At 39.6% G+C, this 19,487-nt stretch overlaps 1 protein-coding gene across 1 annotated transcript in view; it reads right to left on the reverse strand.

Moving 5' to 3' along the window:
- Positions 1-4,877, reverse strand: part of LOC145898484 (uncharacterized) — a 28,360-nt gene extending 23,483 nt beyond the window's left edge. The window contains exons 1-13 of the mRNA XM_082986953.1: positions 4,740-4,877; positions 4,576-4,633; positions 4,168-4,336; positions 2,468-2,609; positions 2,337-2,404; positions 2,008-2,209; positions 1,739-1,899; positions 1,408-1,595; positions 1,273-1,352; positions 1,133-1,181; positions 628-701; positions 505-558; positions 356-415 (exon numbers count right to left, since the gene is read on the reverse strand). Of these exons, the coding sequence (XP_082843079.1) occupies positions 356-415; positions 505-558; positions 628-701; positions 1,133-1,181; positions 1,273-1,352; positions 1,408-1,595; positions 1,739-1,899; positions 2,008-2,209; positions 2,337-2,404; positions 2,468-2,609; positions 4,168-4,336; positions 4,576-4,633; positions 4,740-4,790 (1,356 nt within the window). The 5' untranslated portion in view covers positions 4,791-4,877. The remainder of the gene's footprint in view (positions 1-355; positions 416-504; positions 559-627; positions 702-1,132; positions 1,182-1,272; positions 1,353-1,407; positions 1,596-1,738; positions 1,900-2,007; positions 2,210-2,336; positions 2,405-2,467; positions 2,610-4,167; positions 4,337-4,575; positions 4,634-4,739) is intronic.
- Positions 4,878-19,487: the final 14,610 nt, after the last annotated feature.

The following is a 19,487-nucleotide window of genomic DNA, read 5'->3' on the forward strand; positions in this document are numbered from 1 at the left end:
AAACAATTGACCTTATGTAATGGAACAGTTTAGGACCTTTTCATCACAAGTTTCATATTAAGGAATTTTTTGGTTATACATATTGTGAGAAGTTTTGTTGTGTGGTTTCAATGGCCTAGTAAGTTTGATCATGGAGGTATTTTCAGCTCTAATGTCTGAAATTTTTAATATGAGATAAAGTTCTGATAATGATCCAGTCATTGCAATAGAAGTTTAGAACTACAGTTCTCACAATCCAACATGTGGCCAAGTAACAGTAAATTTACAAATTTCAGTAAACTAAATTAGAAACATCATAAGACTTAAGGCACTTTCACAGAAAACTTTTCATCATGAAAGATTTAAATCCACTTACTTCTTGATCTTTTCTTCCTTCCACTTCACCATTTTGACTGCCTCTATCGCTTGATTTATTCTGCAAGTAATTTAAAATTATTTAATCAAGGTAATATTTACATGAGATAAGCAATAAATTTGCACAAGATTGTTTTATGTCCATTTTACCTCTTTTCTTTCATTTTTGGTTGAAACCTTTTCCAAATTATCTCTAGACTTAACCTGCACAAACAGGAATTAAATAGTCATTTATCGTTTATATTTAGATTTAATGTTCAATCCATTTATTACCTGTCCTTTGGCATTTCTTTTCTCAGCTTTTTTCATTTTCTTTTTTGCTCTTGAATATTCGCTGTCAGATAAACCTAACAAAAACTGCAATTATATTTTAAAATGACATAATACTCTGAAATCAAAACTATCCACTAAGCCTACATCACGATATTATCTACCTTTTTACAAATATCAGACTCTATTAATTCTCCTCCTTATAAATAAAAAAAACATTATAAAACCGCTTTCAAATCAATTCAAATTAGCCCACAAGAAATATCTTAATTTAAATTATTCTAAGTAGTTCCTCTATAAAACCCCCAAGATTGTTTTTCCTGTGACTGCATACTACATTAAAACATTACATTCTCTTCCCTACAAGTAAAGGGTGTGCAGCAGAGATATTATCAAAACTCAAAATTTCAAAAAATAAATGTTTAGTATATGTTAAAAGCGAAAATATTACTGATCTTCTATAAAAGTTAAAAAAAACTAGGTTAAGGTTTATTTAACAAGTACTTGCTTTTTATTGAATCATCGTCAGACACCAAAGCTGGAGGATCTTCTTGTAACTGAAAGAACACTTGATAAAAACTACAAGTTTAAAAACTAAAATAAAGACAAACGTTTATCAACAAACATATTTTTCAATTGAATGCTTACAGAAATACGTGTGTTTGATTTTAAAGTTGGAGACTTATTTTCCCCCTTTCCTTTTTCCATAGCCTCAAATGCAAGATCCTCTATAAACAAAGTTTTGTAATCACTCAAATGAGTTGCAGTTGAGGCGAAACATACTTGAAATAGTCAGTTGCTTTTCCAAATCAGCTTTTTCTTTAGTATCACACATTGATAAACCAAATCTTGTTGTTGCAATTGCCCACTCTAATCTTCCGTCCATTTTTAACGCCTCCGCACGTCTGTAATAAGCTTTGCCCCAATGTGGTGTCAAGCATGTTGCTCTATAACCATCGGCAACAGCTAATCTGCACATTTACTTGCACATAAATTAACAAGGTAAATTGTAAGTCACAGAGTTAATGCAGTGTATGAAAAAAAATGCCAAATTTGTTTTGGATTAGGGTATAGGCTATGTTTTATCAATTAGTTCGTTAAGAAGTGTACTTACTTAAATTGTTCGAGTTTCATTAAAGTTATACATCGATTGCAATAAAGAACAGAACTAAACGAAAAGTGATTAATTGCTTCTGTATATATGGTGAAAGCTTGATTGTATTTTTGTTTCTTGTAATGATCATTTCCAAGGTCTTTAAACTTTAACATTCTTCCCTGTGATAAAGATGATTATTAAATTTAACTACTTCATATCCAATAGTTGTCTTAAACTGTTAAAAAAATGCAAACTAATATTTGGAGTATTGACTGTATTGTACTGACCGATTGGGCAAGTTTAATGTTCAACTGTTTTACAATATCACATCCATCGAAGGTAATTTTTTGAATTGTTTCTGCAAATTGTTTTCCTGCCAAAAGTGCAGCAAAGACTCTTCGTTCGAATGAGGTGTGGGGTGCATCTGATGATGCTGGTGAAATTATTTCAGGGCTTGAGTATTGTTTCGACAAATTCGACATAGAGTCACTGGAAAACAAAGCAGTGTACAAAAAAAACAAAACAACTTTTTTAAAATGAAGTAATGTCTGGCTTAAACAAGTGCAATGAACACAAGAAGGACAAGAAAAACAATTGTGATATTCACATGTCTCACCATAAAAATTTAATTTGTTCTTGACCTCTTGCTACATTGATTACTCGGGTTAAATCAGACTGCTTATTCTGAAACATAAGTTTGCATTGTTAACATTTTTTCTATGGTTGTCAATAGCATTGTTGTATTACCTCATCTATCCGGTACACAAATTCTAGAAGAGCAATTAGGTCATTTCTCTTTCGTGAAAGTTTTTCCATGCCATAATGAGCTTCAAACAACATGCGACAACAGTAGAGACCTTGCTCAAATCGTGATGGATCATTCACAGTTCTAAAAATGGCAACAAATAAGATTTTATGAAAACTTTTCCATGGCTGGTTAATTGCACACAGTGAAAGTAGTTTTTATTTCTATACACTGTGGTATATACCATTCTTAAATCTTTCCTGTGAACTAACAAGATGCATTTGTCACCTGCAACAATGTGCCTATACATAACAAATTACAATGTAAAATTCAGCTCTTTGCAACATTCTTGGAAACAACTCTTAACCTAAATGATTGCAGACAAAGTTATCACAGAAAGATAACAACAACTAGCATCAAGCATAATGAAAGAAAGGGACTGAGCTGGTTTGCATCAAAAGCAATATGCACATATATAAGGTTCACAGGCTTCGCAGCCAAGGCATTGCAGCCAAGCTGGATCAGCCACTTTTCCCGACAAGTCGGAGCGAGATCTGAAAAATCAAGCTCCCGGTGAGGTTTGACAAACGACCCTGGGCTAACCAGGCCCAACGCTCTACCAACTGAGCTACAGGAGCTCAGTGGCTTCACGGGGTATATTGTGGCCAAGGTATACACTGGTGCGCAAACGCACAACTTGTCAGGCGACCTTCACATGCGTAAAGGATCTCCACCACCGTAATCATACAACGCAGAAGTAATGCCATGCTTACGCATAGCAAGGCGGGATCGCCCCACTGCGCAGGCCCTTTATATTTGGCGATCACAGCTCTAATATTCTGATCATAAGGTTCACAGGCTTCGCAGCCAAGGCATTGCAGCCAAGCTGGATCAGCCACTTTTCCCGACTTGTCGTGAGTTCAAACCTCACCGGGAGCTTGATTTTTCAGATCTCGCTCCGACTTGTCGGGAAAAGTGGCTGATCCAGCTTGGCTGCAATGCCTTGGCTGCGAAGCCTGTGAACCTTATGATCAGAATATTAGAGCTGTGATCGCCAAATATAAAGGGCCTGCGCAGTGGGGCGATCCCGCCTTGCTATGCGTAAGCATGGCATTACTTCTTTGTTGTATGATTACGGTGGTGGAGATCCTCTACGCATGTGAAGGTCGCCTGACAAGTTGTGCGCTTGCGCACCAGTGTATACCTTGGCCACAATATACCCTGTGAAGCCACTAAGCTCCTGTAGCTCAGTTGGTAGAGCGTTGGGCCTGGTTAGCCCAGGGTGGTGAGTTCAAACCTCACCGGGAGCGTGATTTTTCAGATCTCGCTCCGACTTGTCGGGAAAAGTGGCTGATCCAGCTTGGCTGCGAAGCTTGTGAACCTTATGATCAGAATATTAGAGCTGTGATCGCCAAATATAAAGGGCCTGCGCAGTGGGGCGATCCCGCCTTGCTATGCGTAAGCATGGCATTACTTCTGCGTTGCACATATATACTTATTAAATTTTTAAATGTTTTTTTTGAGACTTTCCGTCGCCAGTAAAGTAATGTGTTTAGTTAAGATAAGTATTTATTAGAAAATCATGATCAATGAAAATACCTCTGTGCTATTTGATTAAAACTATGATTGAAAACAGTGCTGTGAATAGTTTATGCTGCCTATTTTTTCACTTCAATGCTAACAGTCATGAAAACTAACATACGTTTTTGGCAAACCAAACATGTGAAGCGTTTTGGACCAGTCTTGCCACTTTGCTGGAAGTTCAGATTGTGCGAGAAACAGGAAAGGAGACATGAGCTTTACCATTGTTGCATGTAATGCATCAGATCTGTAGCAATCCTCTAGTTGCAACCACATACTCACTTGCAAAGCTACAAATATACAAGATAGGTAAACATTGGGTTGCATGCAGTAGAAATACAAAATCCAGTTGCCATATTTTTGTTTTAGAAGAAGTGTTCATTTACTTTAAAAGTATTCTTCAAAGCAATTATATATACATGTTTGTATCAACCTTAACATATACAGGAGAATTATAAACTTAGTAACAACAGCATATAGTTAATATCAGGATTGTGAGGAAACAATAAATTAAAAAATATTTTGTTACAATGATTTCTTGTTTTCTTAAAGCCCCAAGGAAATATTCCCCTCAATGTCTCACTCTCCTGAAAAGCACAAGGTGTAATACAAATTAAAAAATGCAATGGAACATCATCAAACATTTTAATTTTGAAAAACAACAACCACAACAATGAAAAATTGAGAATTAACCTCATCATCTGAAGACTCCAACAAGTCTGGAGGTGCCTCTAAAACCTCCATTTTTTCACCTTAACTTGGAAGTGGTTGATTTCCTGTCTTCAAAAATTATTTCCCAGAACTTAATAAACATACAATATCTAAAAAGTTTCTACTAAAAAAGTTGACAACAATTATTTCCATACATATCTGCTCAGTTGTCTCCTCACAAATGACATAAGCCCTGAAAAAACCAGGGGAATACCCATGTGGTATTGTTTTTTGTCACACCAGGGGAATGCCATTGTTGTTAAATAGAAATATTTTCAGGTGTGCATTTATGTCAGTCTATGAACATGAGAAAGTTAATTTGAATTTTTTCAAATTCATTTTCTTTCACATTCATATAATTGTGGCACTATAGGCAACATAAAATAAATATTGACAGCAAATTATCCATATATATGCACATAAATATTTAACTCACCAAATATTATTGCAGATAATATAAAGGCTTACTAAAATTTAATAATTATCAAAATCACCAAAACTTAATATAATGAAACTTTATTATAGTCTTTTCAGAAACATTTGCAAATAAACACATTGACATATATATAACATTACTACAAAAAGAGAATGCAAAGTGTTGGGCATTCCAATTTAGTCATTCCCCAAATAATAAATTTTCAGGCATTCCGGTAAATGTACCGTTCTTCCAATTAATTTCGAAGTGATTTTAATTTAAGCATTGAAAAATTGTTTTCTAAACCCCATAGTAGTGACTATTCCAAAATACGTGTGGAAATATTTCCAATAAGATCATTGACAATGCTGTTTTAACATGTCATGAAATTCCAAGGTATTCTATTATAATCAGATGCAGATGGTTATTAAAATTGTGAGTTTTTCCATAAATTAGGCAGTTTTGATCACAGAGCACAGTCCAGTCAGACTTGACATGCGTGTCTCAGTCTCAGATAACCTATTTAACCATGAGCAGCTATGATACAAGATCAAACGCTGAGTCTCAAGAGTCTCCAATACGAACACCGGAACCTTTCCCAGATGCTTATGTCATTGCGTTTAGACATTCCTTCGGGAGGAATTGCCATCAAATGTCAAATACGAAAGAATTACAGATGCATATTTCTTTTGATCACTGAATAGTAAACTTAAATGTGTAAGTCAAACTAAGCTGTACAAAATCGTACAAAGTGGCACAAAGTTGCACCAGCACCCCTTTAGCACGGTGATTCCCAATCTTTTTGTGGTTGCGTACCACCTAGTTGAGTGTTACAAAGTAACCTAAGGGATGAAGTAACAAACATTTTAGAGATCACTTACGATTTTTTTAATTTGAACTGTATCTGCAAATTATGGAAAGGTGCTTGCATTCCACCTGGAATGCGGTCCACCGGCTGGCCAGTCTGCAGAATATGGCAGTAGTTCCCGACATGATCTCGGGCGTGCAAGACTAAATCTTTTCGTGTGCGCGACCTCTAAGCCCACGTGCAACGAAAACGATAAAACGTCTGGAGACAAATTTTCGCTTGCAGTCAGAAAAATTTGGCGTGCAAACAAAAAAAGTTGAAGAAAAACTTGCGCGTGCAGCTGCCATACTTTGCAGACTGGTCGGTTGGGAAACACTGCTCTAGCATATAGGCTAATGTATTGCTTTAATTGAGTGGGCCTATTTTTCACCTTAAGTGGGCATCCATTTCCTATTGTTTTATATAAGTTTGTTTAAATTATGAAATCTTGTTCAAGAAATCACAGCAATTGCAATTGACTGTTTGTGGTTATGTAAACCGTCTTCAGAGCATTAAATTGTAAAGTATGGAAAACCGCCAAAGAATGGCCAAAAAATGATGCTTTCTGTGCACAGTGCCTATTTTACAATTCACAAAACACTGAAGAAACGCTATTATACCCATTGGGCACTACTGTCATTTCGGCGAAATATTTTTTTGTTTCAACGAAATATAATTCACGCATGAATGAACACCACTTCAAGGGATTCATCAAAAACAAAACGCAACTACATACCCAAATTAGAACACATTGACTATCGAAAAACATCAAATGTAACTTTAACATACCTATGCTATCGAATCTGACAATATTCGTTCACATAAGATATACTTTAAGGTCACAAAACTTGTAAATTTGATGCGGTCATGTATCAGGCAGATAGTGGTGTAGTCGCTTGATATAGGCGAACATTTGAAACCTTTCCGGGCCATAAGATTTTTTTAAATTTTGCACAGGGCTTGCCTGAGGCCTGCTGATGAACGTGGTATAAGTTAAAATACCAACTCATTTCAAATTTCCCAGCGAAATGAACTTAACTGCAGGTCACCGCCTGTGACGGCATATAGTCCATTGCCCGCGTACAGCTTGACGACAAGGTCTCTTGTATAGGCGAACATTTGAAACCTTTCCGGGACATAGGATTTTTTTAAATTTTGCACAGGGCTTGCCTGAGGCCTGCTGATGAACGTGGTATAAGTTAAAATACCAACTCATTTCAAATTTCCCAGCGAAATGATCTTAACTGCAGGTCACCGACTGTGACGGCATAGAGCCCATTGCCCGCTTATACCTTGGCGACAGGGTCTCTTGTATAGGCGAACATTTGAAACCTTTCCAGGACATAGGATTTTTTTAAATTTTGCACAGGGCTTGCCTGGAGCCTGCTGATGAACGTGGTATAAGTTAAAATACCAACTCATTTCAAATTTCCCAGCGAAATGGATTTAACCGCAGGTCAACGCCTGTGACGGCATAGAGCCCATTGCCCGCTTATACCTTGGCGACAAGCTCTCTTGTATAGGCGAACATTTGAAACCTTTCCGGGACATAGGATTTTTTTAAATTTTGCACAGGGCTTGCCTGGAGCCTGCTGATGAACGTGGTATAAGTTAAAATACCAACTCATTTCAAATTTCCCAGCGAAATGGATTTAACCGCAGGTCAACGACTGTGACGACACAGACCCCATTGCCCGCTTATACCTTGGCGACAAGGTCTCTTGTATAGGCGAACATTTGAAACCTTTCCGGCACATAGTATTTTTTTAATTTTGCAAAGGGATGGCCTGGAGCCTGCTGATGAACGTGGTATACGTTAAAATACCAACTCATTTCAAATTTCCCAACGAAATGGATTTAACCGCAGGTCAACGACTGTGACGGCATAGAGCCCATTGCCCGCTTATACCTTGGCGACAAGGTCTCTTGTATAGGCGAACATTTGAAACCTTTCCGGGACATAGTATTTTTTAAATTTTGCACAGGGTTTGCCTGAGGCCTGCTGATGAACGTGGTATAAGTTAAAATACCAACTCATTTCAAATTTCCCAGCGAAATGAATTTAACCGCAGGTCACCGCCTGTAACGGCAAAGAGCCCATTGCCAGCATACAGCTTGGCGACAGGGTCTCTTGTATAGGCGAACATTTGAAACCTTTCCGGGACATAGGATTTTTTTAAATTTTGCACAGGGATGGCCTGGAGCCTGCTGATGAACGTGGTATAAGTTAAAATACCAACTCATTTCAAATTTCCCAGCGAAATGGATTTAACTGCAGGTCACCGACTGTGACAAAATAGAGGTCATTGCCCGATTATACCTTGGCGACAAGGTCTCTTGTATAGGCGAACATTTGAAACCTTTCCGGGACATAGGATTTTTTTAAATTTTGCACAGGGCTTGCCTGGAGCCTGCTGATGAACGTGGTATAAGTTAAAATACCAACTCATTTCAAATTTCCCAGCGAAATGGATTTAACCGCAGGTCAACGACTGTGACGACACAGACCCCATTGCCCGCTTATACCTTGGCGACAAGGTCTCTTGTATAGGCGAACATTTGAAACCTTTCCGGGACATAGGATTTTTTTAAATTTTGCACAGGGATGGCCTGGAGCCTGCTGATGAACGTGGTATAAGTTAAAATACCAACTCATTTCAAATTTCCCAGCGAAATGGATTTAACCGCAGGTCAACGACTGTGACGGCATAGAGCCCATTGCCCGCTTATACCTTGGCGACAAGGTCTCTTGTATAGGCGAACATTTGAAACCTTTCCGGGACATAGGATTTTTTTAAATTTTGCACAGGGTTTGCCTGAGGCCTGCTGATGAACGTGGTATAAGTTAAAATACCAACTCATTTCAAATTTCCCAGCGAAATGAACTTAACTGCAGGTCACCGCCTGTAACGGCAAAGAGCCCATTGCCAGCATACAGCTTGGCGACAGGGTCTCTTGTATAGGCGAACATTTGAAACCTTTCCGGGACATAGGATTTTTTTAAATTTTGCACAGGGATGGCCTGGAGCCTGCTGATGAACGTGGTATAAGTTAAAATACCAACTCATTTCAAATTTCCCAGCGAAATGGATTTAACCGCAGGTCACCGACTGTGACGAAATAGAGGTCATTGCCCGATTATACCTTGGCGACAAGGTCTCTTGTATAGGCGAACATTTGAAACCTTTCCGGGACATAGGATTTTTTTTAATTTTGCACAGGGCTTGCCTGAGGCCTGCTGATGAACGTGGTATAAGTTAAAATACCAACTCATTTCAAATTTCTCAGCGAAATGGATTTAACCGCAGGTCAACGACTGTGACGACACAGACCCCATTGCCCGCTTATACCTTGGCGACAAGGTCTCTTGTATAGGCGAACATTTGAAACCTTTCCGGGACATAGGATTTTTTTAAATTTTGCACAGGGATGGCCTGGAGCCTGCTGATGAACGTGGTATAAGTTAAAATACCAACTCATTTCAAATTTCCCAGCGAAATGGATTTAACTGCAGGTCACCGACTGTGACAAAATAGAGGTCATTGCCCGATTATACCTTGGCGACAAGGTCTCTTGTATAGGCGAACATTTGAAACCTTTCCGGGACATAGGATTTTTTTAAATTTTGCACAGGGCTTGCCTGGAGCCTGCTGATGAACGTGGTATAAGTTAAAATACCAACTCATTTCAAATTTCCCAGCGAAATGGATTTAACCGCAGGTCAACGACTGTGACGACACAGACCCCATTGCCCGCTTATACCTTGGCGACAAGGTCTCTTGTATAGGCGAACATTTGAAACCTTTCCGGGACATAGGATTTTTTTAAATTTTGCACAGGGATGGCCTGGAGCCTGCTGATGAACGTGGTATAAGTTAAAATACCAACTCATTTCAAATTTCCCAGCGAAATGGATTTAACCGCAGGTCAACGACTGTGACGGCATAGAGCCCATTGCCCGCTTATACCTTGGCGACAAGGTCTCTTGTATAGGCGAACATTTGAAACCTTTCCGGGACATAGGATTTTTTTAAATTTTGCACAGGGTTTGCCTGAGGCCTGCTGATGAACGTGGTATAAGTTAAAATACCAACTCATTTCAAATTTCCCAGCGAAATGAACTTAACTGCAGGTCACCGCCTGTAACGGCAAAGAGCCCATTGCCAGCATACAGCTTGGCGACAGGGTCTCTTGTATAGGCGAACATTTGAAACCTTTCCGGGACATAGGATTTTTTTAAATTTTGCACAGGGATGGCCTGGAGCCTGCTGATGAACGTGGTATAAGTTAAAATACCAACTCATTTCAAATTTCCCAGCGAAATGGATTTAACCGCAGGTCAACGACTGTGACGACACAGACCCCATTGCCCGCTTATACCTTGGCGACAAGGTCTCTTGTATAGGCGAACATTTGAAACCTTTCCGGGACATAGGATTTTTTTAAATTTTGCACAGGGATGGCCTGGAGCCTGCTGATGAACGTGGTATAAGTTAAAATACCAACTCATTTCAAATTTCCCAGCGAAATGGATTTAACCGCAGGTCAACGCCTGTGACGGCATAGAGCCCATTGCCCGCTTATACCTTGGCGACAGGGTCTCTTGTATAGGCGAACATTTGAAACCTTTCCGGGACATAGGATTTTTTTAAATTTTGCACAGGGATGGCCTGGAGCCTGCTGATGAACGTGGTATAAGTTAAAATACCAACTCATTTCAAATTTCCCAGCGAAATGGATTTAACCGCAGGTCAACGACTGTGACGGCAAAGAACCCATTGCCAGCATTCAGCTTGGCGACAAGGTCACTTGTATATAAGCGAACATGTTCGGTTGGGTTTGGGTATATTTGTTGTTTCGCCTTAAACAGCTTTGGTTTTGTTTCCGGAGTCCAGCGATTAACTCGGAAAATCATTCGAATAGTGGCATTCCCGGTTTGTTTTTATTAACGCCGCTGCAGTTGTCTTGTCGCCTGGTCCTCACCGGTGGTTCACGGTGTAAAACTTGCAATGAAAAAATTGACACAATTTGTAAGTACTTGCGTTTACATCGATTGAAAAAGTTTACCACGAAAAGTCGTTTGAACTTTCTTCGTTCCAAAGATCTTTGGACCGGAATGCAAGTTAACAGGCGATTTAAAAAGTTGCTGAATTTTTGTGAAGTCCATAAATTACAAAACACATTGATTCAACGTCTTGATCTTTCTCCACATAGCCCAGGTCACCAAAAGCAAAATTTGTTTTACGCCACATTACCATCTTTAGTGGAGTGCCTACAAGAATACCCCCACAAGTTAAAACTACCAAACAAGGCCGTAAAAGCAGTTTTGAAATATTGCAAACTTCCAGTAAATGAAAAAAACAGGATGAAAGTAAAAAAGTTTGGCTAGAAGATAAATCATTTCGCAAAACGGCACAGTCGTATTTCAAACAACGTAATTGTTGCGAACCATCACCGAAGTTGTCCACACAGCCCAAAACGCCTTTCGGTGAGGCTTTATTTTGTATTTGTAACGCGCCCTATGATGGCACTTTAATGGTTGAATGTGAATCTTTCCAGCAATGGTTTCATCCCAGATGTGTATTTGAGGAAACGGCCGTCGCTGTAGGTTTAACGGAAAATCAATGGAAACGGTCGCATTTGGTTTGTCCTGGATTTGATTTGTGCTCGAAATCTTGTTTTGTATAACATAGGCCATTCAAATCCGATGATTTTGCTGTTGGTGGTGATAAAACTGTTACAAATAATAGAGAGCAAAGAGTGATGGACACCGATGAAGGGATGTTTCCATCATCGTTTTCTGGACTAGATTTTCAGTCGCATGTAACAAGTTCACCTGTCGCACTTTTACATGCTTTTACTACACCGTTGACAGCTGTATACACAATTTAGAAGTGATGAGGCATCTGCAAAAGTTCACAATAATTTGACCAATGAAAACAATGGCATGAACTTTAATTCGATATTACATGAAAATTTTGACGTGACAAGTGAACTTGGTGGAATAAGTTTCGAAACCCATCAATATGCAGCCGACGTCGCGATAGACAGTAAATTCGTTCTTTCACTTCAGGAATGGCAATCAAAATAGATTCGCAAATCACTTTGGTAGTAAAGCGTACGTTGATGTCACAGTAATGCACCTTCGGAAAATTTACGCGGGTTGTGTCCCGAACAAAGCTAAAAATTACTTGGTTAACTGCAGTGGCGTGAAGAATATCAAGAACTTTGACCAATGTTATAAGGAAGGTTGGGTAAACTTGTATTGTGCGCACAAAAGATGTGAAAATTGTGTTTGTGAGGTAAAATTTAAAGTGACGTTTTGGTCGTTTGTGGATAAAGTTGAAGGCCACGTACAAATTACTGGAAAAAGAAACCACCACCGCGCTTGTAAGAAATGTAGTGTGGACTAATGAGGGAAGAACTTCGCAAAAAACTGCAGCATCAAACTGCAGTGAAACAATATCGCGATATGTTCGACAAATTATTGCCAGAGGAACGTTGGTTCGGGGCTTGCACATATTTGCCTTCACAATCAGTTTTAAACAACATTAAATGCGAACATAGTGGCAGCAAACGAATAAGCGATTTATGGTTTGTAAATTTAAATATGCAGCGACTAAAAATGGATAAAAAATTTATTCGTTGTATTTCGGCGCATTTTCCTATGGTGGCAATGTATTCCGACGCACAGATAAAACAATTTTATCGCGTGTGCGCGTTTGATATTGCGTATTTTGATTCCACTGGCACTGGAACTTCCTCACAAATTGGCGCCAATGTCTATTACAATCCGAAATTATGTGAACGTTTGATAGATGTGGTTTTAAGCAGAATATGTTCAACGTCTAAGTTATAACTTATAATGCTTGGGGATTTGTCACGGCAATTCCACGACGGTAAATCCACCAACGAACAGGCCAACATGTTTATTACGTACTCGAAAGATTGCAATGTGAAAAAGAGTTGCCTCCACCAAACAATCCTTCACAACAACAAAACTCAAGGAATTATTGAGCAACATTTTCGAGATTTAAAACGAAACGTAATTGATGGAAAGCGAATAGCTCGAATAGACGATTTTGCTTTGAAATACTATGATGCCATTAAAGTTTTAGAAAAACTCTGCCGATTCGTTAATGAGCTTTCGTGGAAAACCGAACAAATCCCCTTCAAACCCAAACAACACTAAAACCGCTAAACGAACATTGGTTGTGGAGTCAAAGTTTAAAAAGAGGAAAAGAAACAAAACTAGTTTTTACTCTTCGGAAATCATATGTAAACGTTTGAAATACGAAAACGAAAAATCACTTTCTCCACAACCAATGTCAACACTTAAATGCACCCCGACGATGACATTTTTTACAAACTGTCCAAAACGAAATGAAAATTTTTACGAATTTTTGACACCGCCCTCGTCATGCCCTGTCGTCAGTCAGTTTCTTGGTTAGATTTGTGTTCCCTTTGCAGTAGACCTCGTGGGAAAACTTATTGTGCTTTAACTCAAAACCCGGCGAAAACACATAACGACTTAACAATTACAGCGGGAGAAATTTTGCAGGGCAAACAATTCAAAAATATTCGCAAAGCACTTCATGGTATGTTTCACAACGAACGTTTGTGTGAGCATGTTTTTATTCCAGTTCTTTTTGAAGGGCATTTTGTGATTTTGTGGTTTAAAAATTTTGAGAACGAAATGGTTCTTTATGATTCTACTGGAAGTTCGCGAAAGGAACTCAGGTCTTTAGTAAGAAAATTTTTAATTTCGATTTTTGTTTCAATAACCGGTCGTGATGTTTCTTTTAAATCCGACTCACTAGTACATCAAAGCGATCTGTCTAGTTGCGGTTTGTGTGTATGTTTCACCGTAGAAAAAATTGTAAACAACGTAATTGGGATTGATAAGATTGAGTTCGACGTTGCGCGATATCTTATTGGGATGGTGTTTGCGCTTGTCCAGGAATCGATCAGTTGCAGTGACAAACTAAATACTTGGATTGTTAAAAACAAGCTAGTTTTGGCCGGTCTTACAAATTTATACAATAACTGTTGGTTAAATTCTGTGTTACAAGCTCTTCAAAGTTTGTTAGATCGCCCTTGAGTTTTTCCCAGTAAAACAACGATAGAAGGTAGGATTGGTCACTTAGTTTGTCATCTTACACTGAACAACGTTGATTCCTCATCATACTTGCAATTGGTTAAAGACGTTTGTAGTCACCCTAATTATAATTTAAATGAGCAGCAGGACCCCACTGAATTTTTACTGAATTCCCCCCTTACAATTTCCCAGGATGAAATGAACAATATAATGCGATTCGTTGAATATTCGTTTTGTCGACGTCTCCTGCGTCAACGACTTGTTGGTAGTCAGGTTTTCCGTGAATCATTTTGCGGCCGAGATTCGAAACCAGGTTTGATTGTGGAAGGAAGCATGTTGAGTGAAATGTTGATTGACAAAATACTGAATGTGAACTTTTCCTAAACAACGTTTTGTACTTTGAGGCCATCATTTGCTATTTAATGAGTACGAGTAGCAGTACATACGAGGAAACGTGTAGAAGGGTCGGTTCCAAACCATCGATTTGTGTTTAAAAGGACGCAGTTAAATTTGCCAGCCTTCTTATGTATGCTTGTTGTTTTCCCGTTCATTTGGTATACATTTTAGATAAACAAGAGTTTTTCGGAAGGGGGTGGCTGACTACAAAATGGTTCTAAACCAGTGTATAGGAACACATCCATGCATGTGAACTAACTTATCACTTATGTTTTTGTTGTACATTCAGAATAACACAATATGTTTACATTTCAGATCAGTTCTTTTCTTCATTTGGATGTGATTGCATCCAAATGTAGTTTTATCTGCAAAATAAAACCACTACGATTGCCGGAACTTTAACGTGGTGTAGCGGCTTTATACCAGTACCGGCATACTGATACAAAATAGGCTAATTTATTACATCTCACAACCAACCGCCTCTATGCAGTCACCCACCATAACCTGCGGTTAAGTCCATTTCCCTGGAAATTTTGAAGCCGGTTGGAATTTTCACTTGTATCACGTTCACCTGCAACCTCTAGGCAAGCCCTGTGCAAAATTAACGAAATTCTATCGCCCGGAAAGTGTGTGAATTTTCGCCTATATGTCCAGATGTCTCCGCCGCCATTACGCTCACAAACAGCCTCTATGCCGTTACACACAACGACCTGGGGTTGAGGCCGTTTCGCTGGGAATTATGGAGCCGGTGGGTATTTCAACTAATATCAAGTCCACCTGCATGCTCCAGGCAAGCCCTGTGCATAATTTAAAAAAATCCTATGTCCCGGAAAGGTTTCAAATGTTCGCTTATACAAGAGACCTTGTCGCCAAGCTGTACGCGGGCAATGGGCTCTCTGCCGTCACAGTCGTTGACCTGCGGTTAAATCCATTTCGCTGGGAAATTTGAAATGAGTTGGTATTTTAACTTATACCACGTTCATCAGCAGGCTCCAGGCCATCCCTGTGCAAAATTTAAAAAAATCCTATGTCCCGGAAAGGTTTCAAATGTTCGCCTATACAAGAGAGCTTGTCGCCAAGGTATAAGCGGGCAATGGGGTCTATGCCGTCACAGTCGTTGACCTGCGGTTAAATCCATTTCGCTGGGAAATTTGAAATGAGTTGGTATTTTAACTTATACCACGTTCATCAGCAGGCTCCAGACCATCCCTGTGCAAAATTAAAAAAAATCCTATGTCCCGGAAAGGTTTCAAATGTTCGCCTATACAAGAGACCTTGTCGCCAAGGTATAATCGGGCAATGACCTCTATTTCGTCACAGTCGTTGACCTGCGGTTAAATCCATTTCGCTGGGAAATTTGAAATGAGTTGGTATTTTAACTTATACCACGTTCATCAGCAGGCCTCAGGCAAACCCTGTGCAAATTTTAAAAAAATCCTATGTCCCGGAAAGATTTCAAATGTTCGCCTATACAAGAGACCTTGTCGCCAAGCTGTACGCGGGCAATGGGCTATATGCCGTCACAGTCGGTGACCTGCAGTTAAGTTCATTTCGCTGGGAAATTTGAAATGAGTTGGTATTTTAACTTATACCACGTTCATCAGCAGGCTCCAGGCCATCCCTGTGCAAAATTTAAAAAAATCCTATGTCCCGGAAAGGTTTCAAATGTTCGCCTATACAAGAGACCCTGTCGCCAAGGTATAAGCGGGCAATGGGCTCTATGCCGTCACAGGCGTTGACCTGCGGTTAAATCCATTTCGCTGGGAAATTTGAAATGAGTTGGTATTTTAACTTATACCACGTTCATCAGCAGGCCTCAGGCAAGCCCTGTGCAAAATTTAAAAAAATCCTATGTCCCGGAAAGGTTTCAAATGTTCGCCTATACAAGAGACCCTGTCGCCAAGGTATAAGCGGGCAATGGGCTCTATGCCGTCACAGGCGTTGACCTGCGGTTAAATCCATTTCGCTGGGAAATTTGAAATGAGTTGGTATTTTAACTTATACCACGTTCATCAGCAGGCCTCAGGCAAGCCCTGTGCAAAATTTAAAAAAATCCTATGTCCCGGAAAGGTTTCAAATGTTCGCCTATACAAGAGACCTTGTCGCCAAGGTATAATCGGGCAATGACCTCTATTTCGTCACAGTCGGTGACCTGCGGTTAAATCCATTTCGCTGGGAAATTTGAAATGAGTTGGTATTTTAACTTATACCACGTTCATCAGCAGGCTCCAGGCCATCCCTGTGCAAAATTTAAAAAAATCTTATGTGCCGGAAAGGTTTCAAATGTTCGCCTATACAAGAGACCTTGTCGCCAAGGTATAAGCGGGCAATGGGGTCTGTGTCGTCACAGTCGTTGACCTGCGGTTAAATCCATTTCGCTGGGAAATTTGAAATGAGTTGGTATTTTAACTTATACCACGTTCATCAGCAGGCCTCAGGCAAGCCCTGTGCAAAATTTAAAAAAATCCTATGTCCCGGAAAGGTTTCAAATGTTCGCCTATACAAGAGACCTTGTCGCCAAGGTATAATCGGGCAATGACCTCTATTTCGTCACAGTCGGTGACCTGCGGTTAAATCCATTTCGCTGGGAAATTTGAAATGAGTTGGTATTTTAACTTATACCACGTTCATCAGCAGGCTCCAGGCCATCCCTGTGCAAAATTTAAAAAAATCCTATGTCCCGGAAAGGTTTCAAATGTTCGCCTATACAAGAGACCTTGTCGCCAAGGTATAAGCGGGCAATGGGGTCTGTGTCGTCACAGTCGTTGACCTGCGGTTAAATCCATTTCGCTGGGAAATTTGAAATGAGTTGGTATTTTAACTTATACCACGTTCATCAGCAGGCTCCAGGCAAGCCCTGTGCAAAATTTAAAAAAATCCTATGTCCCGGAAAGGTTTCAAATGTTCGCCTATACAAGAGACCTTGTCGCCAAGGTATAATCGGGCAATGACCTCTATTTTGTCACAGTCGGTGACCTGCAGTTAAATCCATTTCGCTGGGAAATTTGAAATGAGTTGGTATTTTAACTTATACCACGTTCATCAGCAGGCTCCAGGCCATCCCTGTGCAAAATTTAAAAAAATCCTATGTCCCGGAAAGGTTTCAAATGTTCGCCTATACAAGAGACCCTGTCGCCAAGCTGTATGCTGGCAATGGGCTCTTTGCCGTTACAGGCGGTGACCTGCGGTTAAATTCATTTCGCTGGGAAATTTGAAATGAGTTGGTATTTTAACTTATACCACGTTCATCAGCAGGCCTCAGGCAAACCCTGTGCAAAATTTAAAAAATACTATGTCCCGGAAAGGTTTCAAATGTTCGCCTATACAAGAGACCTTGTCGCCAAGGTATAAGCGGGCAATGGGCTCTATGCCGTCACAGTCGTTGACCTGCGGTTAAATCCATTTCGTTGGGAAATTTGAAATGAGTTGGTATTTTAACTTATACCACGTTCATCAGCAGGCTCCAGGCAAGCCCTGTGCAAAATTTAAAAAAATCCTATGTCCCGGAAAGGTTTCAAATGTTCGCCTATACAAGAGAGCTTGTCGCCAAGGTATAAGCGGGCAATGGGCTCTATGCCGTCACAGGCGTTGACCTGCGGTTAAATCCATTTCGCTGGGAAATTTGAAATGAGTTGGTATTTTAACTTATACCACGTTCATCAGCAGGCTCCAGGCAAGCCCTGTGCAAAATTTAAAAAAATCCTATGTCCTGGAAAGGTTTCAAATGTTCGCCTATACAAGAGACCCTGTCGCCAAGGTATAAGCGGGCAATGGGCTCTATGCCGTCACAGTCGGTGACCTGCAGTTAAGATCATTTCGCTGGGAAATTTGAAATGAGTTGGTATTTTAACTTATACCACGTTCATCAGCAGGCCTCAGGCAAGCCCTGTGCAAAATTTAAAAAAATCCTATGTCCCGGAAAGGTTTCAAATGTTCGCCTATACAAGAGACCTTGTCGTCAAGCTGTACGCGGGCAATGGACTATATGCCGTCACAGGCGGTGACCTGCAGTTAAGTTCATTTCGCTGGGAAATTTGAAATGAGTTGGTATTTTAACTTATACCACGTTCATCAGCAGGCCTCAGGCAAGCCCTGTGCAAAATTTAAAAAAATCTTATGGCCCGGAAAGGTTTCAAATGTTCGCCTATACAAGAGACCTTGTCTTGAAGCTGTACGCGGGCAATGGACTATATGCCGTCACAGGCGGTGACCTGCAGTTAAGTTCATTTCGCTGGGAAATTTGAAATGAGTTGGTATTTTAACTTATACCACGTTCATCAGCAGGCCTCAGGCAAGCCCTGTGCAAAATTTAAAAAAATCTTATGGCCCGGAAAGGTTTCAAATGTTCGCCTATATCAAGCGACTACACCACTATCTGCCTGATACATGACCGCATCAAATTTACAAGTTTTGTGACCTTAAAGTATATCTTATGTGAACGAATATTGTCAGATTCGATAGCATAGGTATGTTAAAGTTACATTTGATGTTTTTCGATAGTCAATGTGTTCTAATTTGGGTATGTAGTTGCGTTTTGTTTTTGATGAATCCCTTGAAGTGGTGTTCATTCATGCGTGAATTATATTTCGTTGAAACAAAAAAATATTTCGCCGAAATGACAGTAGTCATTGGGCCATTATCGGATGCTAGGCGACAACACTTTCAGTCGACAAGTTTGAACGCGTTTACCTTGGCCGTTTTCTAACAAGTGTTTCCAAACCTTTTTTTGATTCGAGTCCCCTTATTTTTAACATGATGTAAAAATCTGCACTCGGTGAACCTCATAGTGTAATTGCATTTAATGCTATCTGTTTCAGCATAGTATGTTTAGTATACTATGGTTTCAGCGTATATTTTTATGCGTTATGTCCTCCTTTATATAAATCATTTGTTAAAAATGAAGCATGTTTTTCACATGAAGGCATCTGAAAAAGAAAACTTTAACCTCATCTACAAGATTTAAAAACTTTTGTG

The sequence above is a fragment of the Ascidia mentula genome, chromosome 4 (assembly GCF_947561715.1).
Source record: "Ascidia mentula chromosome 4, kaAscMent1.1, whole genome shotgun sequence".
In the NCBI taxonomy this organism is placed as follows: domain Eukaryota; kingdom Metazoa; phylum Chordata; class Ascidiacea; order Phlebobranchia; family Ascidiidae; genus Ascidia; species Ascidia mentula.